The sequence below is a fragment of the Solea solea genome, chromosome 1, assembly GCF_958295425.1.
Source record: "Solea solea chromosome 1, fSolSol10.1, whole genome shotgun sequence".
Classification (NCBI taxonomy): domain Eukaryota; kingdom Metazoa; phylum Chordata; class Actinopteri; order Pleuronectiformes; family Soleidae; genus Solea; species Solea solea.
Window position 1 is genome coordinate 14278190 of NC_081134.1, and position 14326 is coordinate 14292515.

At 41.7% G+C, this 14326-nt stretch overlaps 3 protein-coding genes across 5 annotated transcripts; 1 reads left to right on the top strand and 2 right to left on the bottom strand.

Annotated features, from left to right (window-relative positions):
* Positions 1-52: 52 nt before the first annotated feature.
* LOC131472545 (proproteinase E-like) lies at positions 53-1778 on the bottom strand. Its single transcript, XM_058649851.1, has 8 exons — positions 1739-1778; positions 1565-1653; positions 1394-1476; positions 1111-1236; positions 739-875; positions 430-572; positions 188-340; positions 53-112 (listed from the first exon to the last, which is right to left on the bottom strand). The coding sequence occupies exons 1-8, from the start codon at positions 1776-1778 to the stop codon at positions 95-97; spliced, it is 789 nt and encodes a 262-aa protein (XP_058505834.1). The 3' UTR covers positions 53-94.
* Positions 1779-2352: 574 nt separating this feature from the next.
* On the top strand, positions 2353-9758 carry dhx30 (DEAH (Asp-Glu-Ala-His) box helicase 30). 2 transcript variants are annotated; one of them, XM_058643483.1, is made up of 19 exons: positions 2353-2527; positions 2860-2990; positions 3083-3193; positions 3304-3555; positions 3638-3787; positions 3866-4018; positions 4114-4584; positions 5661-6044; positions 6133-6211; positions 6340-6444; positions 6556-6731; positions 6855-7061; positions 7194-7275; positions 7387-7580; positions 7691-7850; positions 8075-8232; positions 8368-8468; positions 8562-8701; positions 9138-9758. In XM_058643483.1, the coding sequence occupies exons 1-19, from the start codon at positions 2356-2358 to the stop codon at positions 9395-9397; spliced, it is 3486 nt and encodes a 1161-aa protein (XP_058499466.1). In that variant the 5' UTR covers positions 2353-2355; the 3' UTR covers positions 9398-9758. The 2 variants fall into 2 exon arrangements, with proteins under 2 accessions (XP_058499466.1, XP_058499475.1); XM_058643492.1 differs by having other exon boundaries at positions 5661-6038.
* A 51-nt stretch (positions 9759-9809) lies between these two features.
* LOC131468848 (alanine aminotransferase 2-like) lies at positions 9810-13808 on the bottom strand. Of its 2 annotated transcripts, none has more exons than XM_058643508.1 (11): positions 13701-13808; positions 13510-13599; positions 13267-13375; positions 12080-12213; positions 11752-11995; positions 11587-11666; positions 11351-11487; positions 10714-10888; positions 10475-10630; positions 10098-10210; positions 9810-9977 (listed from the first exon to the last, which is right to left on the bottom strand). In XM_058643508.1, exons 1-11 carry the CDS (start codon positions 13803-13805, stop codon positions 9887-9889), a joined length of 1434 nt encoding a protein of 477 aa, XP_058499491.1. In that variant the 5' UTR covers positions 13806-13808; the 3' UTR covers positions 9810-9886. The 2 variants fall into 2 exon arrangements, with proteins under 2 accessions (XP_058499491.1, XP_058499502.1); XM_058643519.1 differs by having other exon boundaries at positions 9845-9977; positions 10475-10565.
* Positions 13809-14326: the final 518 nt, after the last annotated feature.

The window sequence follows — 14326 nt, forward strand, 5'->3', positions numbered from 1 at the left end:
TATAAATTGTTCACACTGATTAAAATGTATATACTTTACTCTGAAACAAATATAGTTTAAAGGTTTTATTGCAGTGTACTGTTCAGTAATATCTTCAGTTTTTGTCCATGACCTACAAAGAGATACAAATTTAAGTTTGTGCAAGTCAAAGACTCTACATTATGTACATCTGTATGATTTCACTCACCTCATGGATCCAGGGGATGAAAGAGGCCACACGGGTAAAAACTGTGGGCTTCTGAGGAGTATTACACCCCCGTCCATCCACAAAACTAGTCACTCCTTCAGCGTACCATTTACCATCTCTGCCTTTACAGTTCAGAGGGCCGCCAGAGTCTCCCTAGACGATGATAGCAGATACTGAAGCACTGAAGTAAATGTGTACTGTTTGTGTTACAGACGGCATATTGCTGCCTTATTTTTCCTTACATGGCATGCTGACTTGCTCTCTCCTCCTGCACAGACCATTGTTGTCTTGGCTGAGCTACCCCACCAGTCATTTTGGCTGCAGATACTATGCTCCACCACAGGAAGTAGGGCCTGCTGCAGCGTAGTTGCCTGTGGGCCTCCAGCTAAAAGCAAAGGAACACAGTCTCTATAGTAACAGCTTAGGATTTTAATGATATGCAACACTTTTCTACTCATTCCAGCACAACAAAATGTTTTGGATTTACACATACTGTAGATGCACTACACTTATTGTAATCTGGAGTTAGTAGACTTATCAGCAGGTCTTACAGTAGAGACGACCCCAGCCTGTGATGTAACAGGGTTGGTTGTGGGCAAGAGAGGCACCATGTGGCGGCAGGCAAGCCAGCTGAACCTTATCATTAATAACAGCACTCGCCTCCAGCTTAAGCAGAGCAATATCATTCCTGTGTAACAGATAAAATATAGAATGAGAACATGTGGGTATATTGAACTGTGTATCTGCTTTGTTAACATACATAAGTGAAAAGATTCAGATTCAAGAATACTGCAGGATTTCTGTTTGCTCAGCTGCTGTCCAACAGAAACTGTCAGGGTCAGCACCTTTTTTCCCAAGGACACATTTACTGTGTCTACTTAACACAAGTGTACAGGGTTGTTTACTGTAGGATGGTTATTTACCCACAGGACACACAGTTTTTGTTCCATTTGGGGTGGATGAACATTTCTTTGACCCTAATGGACTGTTCTGGTCCCTCATCCTTGTTCATGTCATGCTCCGCAAGCACCACCCGGTACGTGTGGAATCTGGATTGGGAGAGAGCGACATCTATACAATTTTGTTTTAGAAATGTCATAACCATCATGTCACTCTTAGGAAAAAAAACATGAATCTCTGTGACAAAATAGTCTATCAAACTTAAACGTTTAAGGCCTCAGTGTTAGACAGTAACTTTTCCCTCACGTGATGCAGTGAGCAGCAGTCAGGACCCAGTCCGGAGCAATAAGTGTTCCACCACAGGTTGGGAAGAAGGACTCCAAAGAGACCTACACACAAAGTGGAAACTCAATGACCTTGGACCAACATGTGAATCAGCTTGGTTTGTGAAAAACAAAAATGTTGACGCTGACTTACCTGCCATGGCCAGCTGTAGGGACGAGCTTCCTCTCCATTTACCACACGACTTGGATTGGGCTGGTAAATAGGTACCCCACACCCAGACACTAAGAAACACAGTGAGCCTCAGAAACAAGCTGAATAAGACCTAAACTATATACAACTGTTGCTGTGTATTTAACATGGACTCACCAGTTGTGATGGCCAAGAAAAGAACAAATGCCAGTTCCATTGCTCATTCATCCAAAGTTGATGTTTTATCACACAGGGATATTTATGGGCAGCAGCCCAGACAGCCTGGGAGGTTTCCTCCCAATCTCCAGGTGGCAAGACTGCTGCAAGCAAATAACTCCAATTATGGTTGTGAAGACCTTTACACAAGAATGATATAAATACATTTTTTGAAAACACCATGAGTAATATTTATAATATTTTCTACACTTCATATTAAAATATCACAATAGTGTATGCTTTGATAAAGTCCCACTAAATTGTTTTTGCATGTCAAAATATTACCTAAAGAGTAACCATGTTACACTCTGACTCCAGCCACTAGAGGTCAGGAGTGCACCGTTTTTATTCACTTTATAATTCGTTTATAATATTCAACTTCAATGTGAGGCGACACTAAGTAGTATGAACCTTTAAAGAAATTAGGGCAGAAATGAATTTGCCTTTTACTCTTTCGAGATTTTCGAAATATGATGTTAACGCAGCTTTTCTCGACAAACAGCGGTGTCGCTGTGTGGTAGGTGCACACTGCCCTCTACTTCCGCTCACTGCCGTAGAAGAAGAAAGTGTTTTTAATAATGGCGCTCCACGGTGGCTTACTCGTGTGTCTGAGAGGACTCACTAAAGTCTCCGAATGTGTTCGAATGGGACGCACAGTAACGCCCAACTGGAGCAGAGAAATGCGGTGGTACGCGACAAAAACTGGACGAATTTATGAAACGGATGCGTCATGTGATCAGACTAAACGAAGTGAGTAAAAACGTCTCTCAGGTTTGTTAGCTACCGGCTAACAAGTGACAGCCCTGAAACATGCTAAACCTCAAGGACATCCATCCTGAAAACAATTATAGTTATAAATAAACAAAAAATATACACTTCTTTACATAGGTGTGGCCATTGAGTATTTGTGTCATATAACTTGTCATACATAAAAGGACACAAATCACTGAAATAGTGCGTTTGAAATAAGTCAAGAAAATGAGACTAGGTTTTGTCATCTTTTATACAAATCTAAGTCTGACACAAGTGCTGTTGAAACTCTTTGACCTTGCTGCTTGCCTAACCATTGTTTTCCTGTTTAGATTACCCAGAGCTATTAAAGGAGTTTCCAGAACCAAAATGCCTCCTACATAACACCATTGCTCGGTCACTGGGAATCAATGATCTGTCCCAGCTTGTCCAGTACAGCTATACCGAGAACCGTGGTGTCAAGGTGAGAGCACGAGATAAATTGATCTATGGAAGGACCAAGAGAGCTCATGTCTCCCACATAACACTTACAGTGTTGTATTTTTGTTTGTGTAGAAAGCTATTGTCACACTATCATGGCCCTGTAAGATTGAAGAGGTGGGTTATGCCTCAAAGAAGATGGATGCTGAACGATTTGCTGCAGCTGCTGCTTGTCTCAAGCTAAAAGTAAGTCTTAAAACTGTGAAAAGTTAAATACCCCTTAACGCTGAATTATTTTTACTTAGTTTAGTCTGTGGTTACTTGCCCCTTCTGCGACTGTCTCTCTATGTGTGCAGGAAATGGGTCTTATTGGCCCAAACAATCAGCTTCCCGGGAGGAGAGCTGGCCACAGGAGAGGAGAGCGACAATCTATCGTCTATGGTAATGAGGAGGACGTTTGCACAGATAACGGCCTTAACGCAGATGTAAAAAGACACCAGCCCTCTGTAGAAGACCCCGCTGTTGCTGAAGCGCTCTCCCTCTTTCCTCATCCTAGAGCACTCTTATCTAGAGTCATCCAGGTGGCCACATCATCTGACAGACTCAGGGTTGGTAACTCTCATCCGTGCCATAATGACACCAAATCACCTTAAACACCTTAATATATTCTAAATTTATCTGTCATTATAGGAGCTTATGAGTTTCAGAACAACAGGAGGGAAGCAAAAGAAGTGTGAACTGACTGTGCTCTGGCCAGACAAGATGACGTTCACAGCTACAGCGAGAAACAAAGTGGCGGCAGAGAAAAGGGCTGCAGCTCTTGCATGCATGCAACTGAAGGTGAGAATGACTTTGGAGGGATGCTTTGCTTTTGCATGTCAGGACTGTGCTCATGCATGTGTCATGTCTCCTTATTAGGAGCTGCAGCTGCTTGATAAAAACAACAATCCGCTGACTCATGCCAGGTACCACCATGAGAAGGTGAGGGAGGCTGGGAATAGGGAGAAACGCCCCCTACCACTAGAAATCTCAGAATACCTGGAGAGTCGCATAAGGGAGCATCTTGCACAGGTAATGCATTTTTTTTTAGACTGTGACATAGGTCATGTAGTGACATTAAAATGTTCTGTCCAAGATTAAATCTCTTATCTTATTCTTTCTAACAGTACCCGGCGGCAACAGAAGTACAGAAGTTATGGGAGGAGGAAGAGGCGAGAGGACAGCAGTCGGTCAACCAGGAGGATGATGAAGAGGAGGAAGATTTAGTAACAGACGCCATCACAGGCAGACCGTATAAACCTTTGTCTGAACAAGAGACTCATGAGCTCAGCAACTACCTACAGGAGGAATGGGAGAGGGCAAACCCCAGACTGAGTCTGGCGCTCCCAGTCGATGGCCACCGTCAACGTGTGGTCTCGGCCGTGCAGTCCTCACAGGTGGTTGTGATTGCTGGTGAAACGGGATGTGGCAAAACGACACGGATCCCCCGCTTCCTGCTCGAGGACTGCGTGAGAGGTGGTGAGGGAGCTGAATGCAACATCCTGGTGACCCAGCCTCGTCGGATCAGCGCTGTGTCAGTGGCACAGCGAGTTGCTCATGAGATGGGCCCGGCTCTGAAAAGCTCTGTGGGATATCAGGTAGATACAGCTTTACACTGCACTCATGTTGTTACTTAAAGAGTAACTAAACCCCTAAACCACTTTTTTTCAGGTTAAAACTAGTATATATGGCTATCTAGTAATGTTATTCAGTGATCCATGTCCAACTCTTGGTAGTTTTGTAGTATTTGAATTACATATTTTGTGTTAAAATGGGCGAATGTACTCCCTCTCTGGCTAAACACCTCACATTTGAATTTTTGGATGAGCTGGCTCATCCCGGGCTTTCGTCACCAACCGTCCTCATCTGGCCACACCCCCAATACAGGGGGGGTTGGAGTGGATACACAGCACTTCTATTTCTGGCGGATGCCGCAGCAGAGCCACATAAATAAGAAAATAAAACATCCAGTTTACTTTTCAGAATAAAACATCCATCCAGTTTACTTTTCAGAATAAAACATCCCGTGTTGACACCACGTCGTATTTCACTTAACTACATCGGTAGAAATACTGCTCCGTTTGTTGTGTTTACAACATTGACAGTGTATTTCCCTGCGAGAAGTACCCCCAAAAAAACCTAGTCTCGCGACTCCAGCTGTCCAGGCGCGTGGAAGCGGGCGGACATGAGACCCAAGCAGTGTAACTTGACAGAGCGCGTCTGTTCTGCAACCAGTGTATTAACCTGGCAACAGTAAATACTATTTTCTGTTTGGCTGATGGGTTGCTAATTCAAGACAGCTGTATGAATGAATTACGCAGAGCAATCTGCCTTTCGCATCGTCAATTCATAGATTACTCATTTATGTGCGGTGACTTTTATCACTTATCAGCGTGAGAAATTTCATGTGTGGCGTGTGAGCATGTGAACTCATTGAAATGCATGTGTCTCACGCTGAATGCGGCAGGATGCCACAGCAAGCTGCCACGATTTGTGCTCAATCATCACGCCCCCCTGCCATGTTCAGTCACCCCTCCTTCCCCTCCCTACTCACTGATTACTCTCTGCCCACTTTTTGTAGATTTTCAAAATCAGGCATTGGGCAGAGTTAGCCTCGGACCAGGGGGTTTAGGTACTGAAATAAGTAATTATTCTAATTCTTCTTGTTGCATAGGTGAGACTTGAGAGCCGACCCCCAGAGCACAGTGGAGGAGCATTACTCTTCCTCACTGTGGGCGTTCTGCTGAGGAAGCTGCAGTCAAACCCATCCCTGAAAGGAATCAGCCACATTGTGGTGGATGAGGTCCATGAGAGAGACATAAACACAGACCTGCTGCTGGCTTTACTACAATCCACCCTCAAAGAGAACCCTAACCTAAGAGTAGTGCTTATGAGTGCTACTGGGGACAACCAGAGGCTGGCTCAGTATTTTGGAGGCTGTCCTATTGTGAAGGTGCCAGGTTTTATGCATCCAGTCAAGGACAGATACCTGGAGGATGTGCTGAGAGAGATGGGACGCCAAGTGCCAGTCCAAGACAGGGAGGAGACAAAGGTTTTTGTATGTATTCTTTAGCTTATTTCTGTGCAAAAATTTTATTTTCTCATGTCTTTATATAAGGTGAATTTGTATTTTATCTTTTTTTAAGGGAGGAAGAGATGACGCTGCGCCTGATCTAGATTTAATAGCTGATGTTATTGAACACATTGACAGACATAAAGAGCCAGGTAATCAAAACACTATCTCTACCATGACTTTGCTTTAAAAAAAAAAATAAATGCATTCACACACTGTTTAAGATGGTGGTTGTTGTTTTTTTTTTCACTCTCAAAACTCCATTCCCCTCATGATTCAGGTGCAATCCTGTGTTTCCTCCCCGGATGGCAGGACATCAAGGCAGTCCAGGAGAAACTCAAGGAGAAATCACACTTTTCCTCTGGCTCACAGCTGATCCTGCCATGTGAGAGCAAAGAAAGAGACTTGTCCTGTGTCTTCTTAGTATAAATATAGTATTATTATTTGTTTGTGTGTATATACATATGTGTGTGTATATAATTTCTGTTTGTTTTAGTGCACTCTAGTTTATCAGTGGCTGACCAGCAGACTGTGTTCCAGCGCCCCCAGATGGGCCAGAGGAAGATTGTGCTCGCCACCAATATTGCGGAGACCTCTATCACCATAGATGACATTGTTCATGTTGTGGATACAGGAACTCACAAACAACAGAATTATGACCCACGGACAAAGGTTAATTAATTGATATCGTTTTTGAAACATTTTGATTTTTAGATGGTGGTATTTTCTGATGGAATTCTGTAAAATAACAGACATCAGTAATAAGACAACTTTGTTTTTTGTTTGGTTTTCCAGGTCTCCTGTCTGGACACAGTTTGGATATCCCACTCTAATGTCACTCAAAGGAAAGGGAGAGCAGGGCGATGTCAGCCAGGACAATCCTACCACCTTTTTCCAAAAAAACAGCTGGAGTACATGACTCAGTTCCCAGTCCCTGAAATCCTGCGTACCCCACTGGAGAGTTTAGTCGTGCAGACCAAAATCCACAGCCCCGAATGCAAGGTAGCGACAGAAACACAGCTTTTGAGCTCTATTTTTATATTATGTTGTATTTTATTATATTCTATTATTTTTTTTTTTCTCACATTTTGAATGATTACATCTGTTCCTTTTTTTTTTTTTTACTTTGTCTAGGCTGAAACATTCTTATCCCAAGTGTTAGACAGTCCAGAGCGAGATGCTGTGAGAGATGCTATCCAAAATCTACAAGTCATCGGTAAGTGATATGCGGCGACTCGTGTCCAGGATTTTGTGTCTGAATTTACATGGTCATTAATTCATTTATTTCTGTTCAAAATTAATGTAATGTCATTGTTTATTTTGGCAGGAGTTCTAGACAAGACGGAAACCCTGACACCTTTAGGAGAGCGTGTTGCCGGCATGTCATGTGACCCTCGACTTGGCAAATTGCTCGTTCTGAGTGCCATGTTCAGGTGTGTTCTGCCCATGTTGTCTATCGTTGCCTGTCTGACCAGAGATCCTTTCCACAACAGTCTTCAGAACAGAGCATTAGTCAACAAGGTGAGGTGCTCTCTCACACACACACACACTTTTTTTGATGAATAAATGAATGTTTGTTTTAAAAACAACAATTTGACTTCAATTCAATGGTCTTTGCTGTGTTTGTCCAGGCCAAAAAAGCTCTTAGTGGCTCCAGCTACAGTGATTACTTGGTGTTCAGCAGAGCTGTGTTGGGCTGGAAAAGAATTCAGAAGGAGGGCGACAGAGAAGACAGAGATGAGTATTTGGAACAGAATACTCTATCCAAGGCCAGCCTTCGATTTATCAATGGTGAGTTTGAAGCATCTTTCTCATAGACGGCCATACAGTCAAGTTCTTAAAAGTGATTGAAGAAAATGAGTGTCATTCAGACTTGAATCGAAGTCGATCTTTTTACATGCATGTGTCTTTTTCTCAACAGTTTATTTCAATGGCCTTTTAATGCAATTGTGTCCATTTAATCTGCTTGATGCAGATTCTGAACTGATTCTTTGTCTTGTGTCATTGTATTGAAGGGCTCATCTCTCAGTTCAGTGAGAACCTGCATGACGCAAAGCTGGTTTCTCGTGCCAGTGCGTGCCAGCACCACACTTCTCTCTGCAATGAGCACAGGGACCAGGATGAGCTTCTTAAAGCTGTGCTACTGGCTGGACTATATCCCAACCTCATTCAGGTACATGGCAACCTCTCAGAATAGAGCCCTCTCAGAATAGAGCCCAAACATTATAATGTTTTGCCTCTGTGGTTTCCAGACTGTTGGAGCTTAACGTGGATGGGAAAATGTTTCACTTATTGTGTTATTTCTCAGGTTAAGAAAGGTCTTGTGGTCAAAGGGCGTTTTCGCCCCAACGGAGTGCTTTTCAACACACTCACCGGACCAGTGCTGCTTCACCGTTCGTCAGTCAACAGGTGTGGGCATCTTTAAAACTCAACTGCTGCAAGTGTTGACTCCAATAATGTGTATGTATTGTAACCTTTTCCTTCTCCCTTTTTGTATTGCAGAGGAAAAGACGATTTCCCAAGTCGCTGGCTGACCTTTTTTTACGCAGTCAAGTCAAACGGGAGCGTTTTCATCAGAGACTCTTCTGTGGTTCACCCACTCGCTCTGCTGCTGCTCACAGACTGCGATATCGCAGAGACAGGTAGGCACTGCTGCCCATTAAAAGGTGTCAAATAATGTATGCACTGGTGTTTTAAGAGTGTACTGAATTTGAGGGCACATTCTTAGCATGGTAATCACACAATAACCCTTATTAAGTCTGATGCTGGGTTCATCTTAGCTTGTTTCTGAAATGAATCGGTCGGTGGTGGCAAAGTCATTCGTTCATTCTGTCACTTTCAGCCCTCTAGTAACTGGTTGCTATGTCACAGTGAGTTCAGTAACCTTTACAGCAGCCATCTCTTGCCAAATGCTAAAAATGATGGTATTGTTGGATAAAAGAATGGCGATGTGGGTGGCAAAATTGATTCAAAAAACATTGACCATAAAAATGGCATCTAAAGCATTTAAAATATAATCTGTCTACTAAATATTCAGTCTTAAATCATACTGCTTCCCCCCCCCCCCCAATGTCTCAGTGGTTGGAGACAGAGTGGAAGTGTCTTTTCCCGGTCGCTCTCTGGTGCGCTGTGAGCTGACAGCTGGCACGTGGGAGCTGCTGTGGGATCTGCGTACGTCGATTCAGACCATGCTGCACCGAAACCTGAGCAATCCCGACAACACATTCACCAATTCCGCCCAAGATGGAAAGCTCCTCTCCTTACTGGTAGAACTGCTGAAAAATTCAGACTCAAACACTCTCGCTCTGGATAACAGTAGTGACGCTGAGGTGGATTAAAGACTTGGAGTGCTTCCCATGCTTGTGCATTGGCTTTACTGGCTGGTACAGAGGAACCTAAGAAGATATCTTCTATCTTTCTTTCATTTTTTTTATTTATTTTTTTGTGCAGAATTGTTTTAAGAAAGCACCTTAAGCACAGAAGTGTTCATGAAAAATCCACATTGGGATGTCATTTACCTTTTTGACGTTAATGATAAACTTGAACTGAGGCTAAGTAATCATTGGTGTAGTTTTTGGGACAAAGGTTTATTGGCCTTGAATGATAATTTGCTTTCTGGAAAGCAGAAGTTGAATTTTACTCTAACAAGTAAAGGCAGAATGTCTGGCCAAAGGTCATTTAAAATGTACCACATGCAGTAGATGTATTTATTGTAATAAATATTCACATTACAACATGAGAAAATCGGTTTCAATTAGTCTTTTATTCTGTCTTGAATCACTGTACTGCTGAAATATAACTCGACTCATTTCCTTCAGCGACATTGTTTAAGAAAAATCTTTCATTAGCTGGGTGTGAAAGCTTGTCACGCGTCTCAGTAGTTCCTCCATGATGTCAGGAGGCGTCATGATGCAAATTCTGCAGGAAGAAAAGCGGAAGTGTGGATCACTTCAACTATTCTATAGAACACATGGTTTGATCTGGTCTTTTGTTCACGCTGTTTTTGGGGGAACTCATAATTTGTCTGCAGTGTTTTACCTGATGTGGTGCGTGCCCTCCTTTTGTCCATATTCGGCACCAGGACGGGCAAACACACCAGCGTCCTCTAGCAGATTGACACAGTAGAACGTATCTGGCCCCAGTCCTGCTTCCTACATGATCAAAAGGCCACGTTTCATAACATAAAACAAGGCAATCAGAGATGACAGAGTTTACCCCATTCACGTAACAAGCCTCTGTCGGCCTCTGTAGGCCTCTGTAGGTCATATTGGCAAGTGGGGACAAAACAATACTTCACTTTCATTCCATGGGGTGAACTAATGTGTATATATGCAAATGATGTACAGTTTATATATATGACAGCTTTTGATTGTATTGCAGTGTACATTTGTTTCCATATGTTTGAGTATTATAACCTTGGCTTTCTGAATGGCTCTTGGTGGAAGATCCAGTCTGGGGAACAAAAATGCTCCTCCTTCCCCTGGTTGGCACGTGAGACCTGGGAGGCTGTTGAAGACAGTGAAGGCTCTATTTACATTATGAACCAGCGTGGTCCTAATGTGTTGAGTCTCCTGCAGAAGAGGGTGTTAGAGGCGAGAACAAAAATGAGTGTACTTTAGTTATACTTAATCTTAATCTGAGCAGGGCATCTCACCTCAATGTACAAAGGATACGAGGGATCTCCTGGTTGTGGTGGATTTGCCATCACATCCAGGGCAATCTGACCCAGCACAGGAGCACAGCTGTCTTTTGAGAACTGGGTGTAGATGTACTTCATCACAGCGGGGTCCAGATTTACCAGCTCAACATATCCACACCGTAGGCCACACCTGAATCCAAAGCAGAATCATAACATTGGCAAAGCATTCTCAGCTGTTCAGGAGCTTTCGAAGGCATCACCACTTTTAAGGCTTTTTAAAAAACATTCATGTTTGAATGAATGACAACGAAACAAAATTCACATAATTGTTTTTTCATAATTTTACAATATATTTTAAAGTTGCACTGGATCTTCTTTACTCTGTTTGCTTTTGTCCTATTTTGTTTGCACAATAACGAGACGGTACATCCTCCTCATTTCACTGCATATTTTATTTTGTATCTCAGATCCATCCTAGAAGTTTCACTTTCTGACAAACATTCTACATGTCGATATCGCTGCAAATAACTAGATTATAGTCTGTTAAAAAACTCACTTTGTCTAATAGTGAGATTTGTTTTGTCAGTCCAGCATCAAGAATGAACTTTTGTGAAGATCTCGTGTCACAGAGTAACAAAGTAGAGGAACTTACTCTCCGAGCATGCCTTTGGATGCTGAGTGGAAGGAAGCTAGTTCCACTGTGTCTGAAAAAGGAGGCCCCATCTCCGCCAGAACCCTCTTGTAGGAGACAAACTCACTCTTTTCCCCATAAACGGTGTCCTGATAAACCTTTAGAAAGGTACACACGGAGATCCAAGTGTTAACTTGCTGAATGTGTGTGGATTTTTGTTTATGCTTTGAAAGATAATAATCCTTTGAGAGAACCACCTCATCGGCCAGAATGAAGAGCCTCTTCTCGAAAGCAAACTGGATGACCTCTTGTATTGATTGTCTGCTTTGAACTTGACCTGTGATGTTTGACATAGCATGAAAACAAACCTGTGGTGTACATTCATACATGATACAATACAGCTCCTGTCTTTTACTCTCTACCTGATGGATTTCCAGGGTTGACGATATACAGAGCAACAGGGTTACACACGCCTTTTGCTGAGGCCAGGGCTCGGTGAAGCTCCTCCATGTGCAGCTCCCAGCCCTGCTCCTCATCCAGGTAGTAGGGGACGGGAACTGCTCCCTGTTCCTTTATGGACAAAATGGAGGTGTTGTAACCTGGCACTGGAGTTAAAATGCCTGTTCTAGTTGAGGCCTCTGTGTTCACCAGGATTTGGAAAATGTTCTATAAAGTGCAGAAAATGATGTCAGTGATTTAAAGGAGAAAGTGTCTGTGTATAAACATCATATCAGTCTTGTTTATTGTTACCGCAAGTGACCACTGTGAGCCTGGGCTGATGAAAATGTTTTCGGGGTTCGACCAAGCCCCACCATCTCGTCTGCTTATATATTCAGAGACTCTTTGGACTATATCTGGCACACCCCTTGTAGCACTGTAGGAACCTGAAGAAAAGACACATCAGAAAATCCAACGTGACAATCCAGAGCAGATTAAATTAGAATTATTTTGTTTTTAACTAGCATTTAACCTTAACTAACTTACCTGAACTAAACAATTCTGTCCACTTTATTTACATTGTGCGTGTCATTGATCCGTGGGCTCTGAGGTCATTAAAAATAAATAAAGAATCATAATAATAATTTCTTTCAATTTCAATTTCAATTTCATGATGAACTGGTGGGACTTTCTGACTATCCTGCAGACTTAACAACATTGTGTGTCTGGTATTTATTGTGTATATGTACAGTGCTTAACAAATTCATTAGATCACCTGTCATAAAAACAAGGAAACATAAGTATTTTAGAAATCTTTCAAAAACCTGTTTGAAACTAACAAATGGCAAATGACAAACTGAATTCACCTTTTTATACCCACATTTCAGCCGGCTCACTGAAGTCAGAACTCGATCAAGCATAACATTCAACCACTAAAACACGTTTTATTTTCTGTTCAGGGATGCAAGTAAATAACTAGATTTTGACATCTTAATAAAGAAATAATAATGTGCTTCAGTCATTTTGTTCTGTTGTTTTTAATTCATGGATAACAATAATAATTATATTTTAGCATTAAAAATGCCATTTTGGTGAAAGAGCTACTGTATGTATTAACCATTACAGAAACATAAAAAAGGATTTTGATAATTACCAATGCTGTTCATTCAGGGCAGCTGTGGCTTTGGGTGGTGGTCTAATACATTTGTTAAGCACTGTATGTGTATATCACACACATACTTGCAGTATATTTGCAGTTAATTGGGTTACTTTTACATATTGTAATGTGTGTAATTTCTATCACTCTTCACCGTCTTGCTTTATCATTTATATATAAAAAATGTACCAAAATCCACAATGACAAGTGTATCCTTTGTCTAAATGCATTGTCTTCAAGAGTTTAAAAAGGAAATATTTTTGGTGTACGTCGTGAATTAGTATTATAATTATTTCAAATGTAATTTTGCCCTTTTTTTAATATGTAAAGAGAACAACCTTACCTACACTGCCTCCAGGACATTCCCCCAGCAGCCTCTGAGCCCTTTGTCTGACGTCCACTGGCAGTTTGTTGTCGTTGATGAGCTGAGGGTAAAGACACGCTGCAAGAATCTGCAAAAACATTCCATATCGTCACATAGCAGTTTAGACACTAGATTTAGTTCAGAAGAAATGGCAGCATCTTGCACATGCTGTCAAATAGTTTATTGAGTTTAAATGTGAAGTCTTTGAAGGTCACAGGTTACCTGTCGGACAAATGACAGAGGTTTCATGCCTGTCTTCTGCGGGTCACCCGAGGTCACATCTATCACTTCTTTATATGGCTTTTTAACTCCCTATTAACATGCACATTAAAATATTACATATATCACAACACGTTGGACAAGTTATACTTGTATCCATATATTTCAGATTTATTTCATTATCTTTGTCTTACCTGTCGGAGCTCCTCCATGATCCGGAGTATTTGTCTGAACAGAGCTGCAGTCTCAACTTGCTTCATGTCCTTCACATATGGATCGTTTTCCTGCAACACAGACATCGTTGTAATTTTTTTCTCCAACCTCTTGAACGTCAGACCGGCAGCCGTTTTAACCTGAGGTAGGACTTTAAGTTAAATATGTATGAAATGTGTGGTTTATTAACAGACAGCAGGATTCCACGACAATCTCCTGTTGGCAGCTTTTTTTACTGATTAATCCCATTTGGAAATATTTCTCCAAAAAGACACTTTCATTATGTCTCTTCTTTTAATCCTGACTGTCAAACTCAGATGAATAACAATATATTCTTCAGTATTCTGTATCAGTCAGCATTGTTATTATATGATTTATTAATTTATTTAGTGAACACAAGACACACAAATCATTATCTACCTTTTTTTTTTTTTTTTAACACATTTGCTCTGGGTAACTCACCTGAAGTAATAATTTCCTTGAGACACTGTATGTGAATGTGTGTTAATGTGTCAGCTCAGCCTGTAATGTCAGTGACATCACAGGCTGACCACGAAACCACGAAGTCCTCTTCTTAGAGGTTATTCCACATGTCAAGGCCAATGGA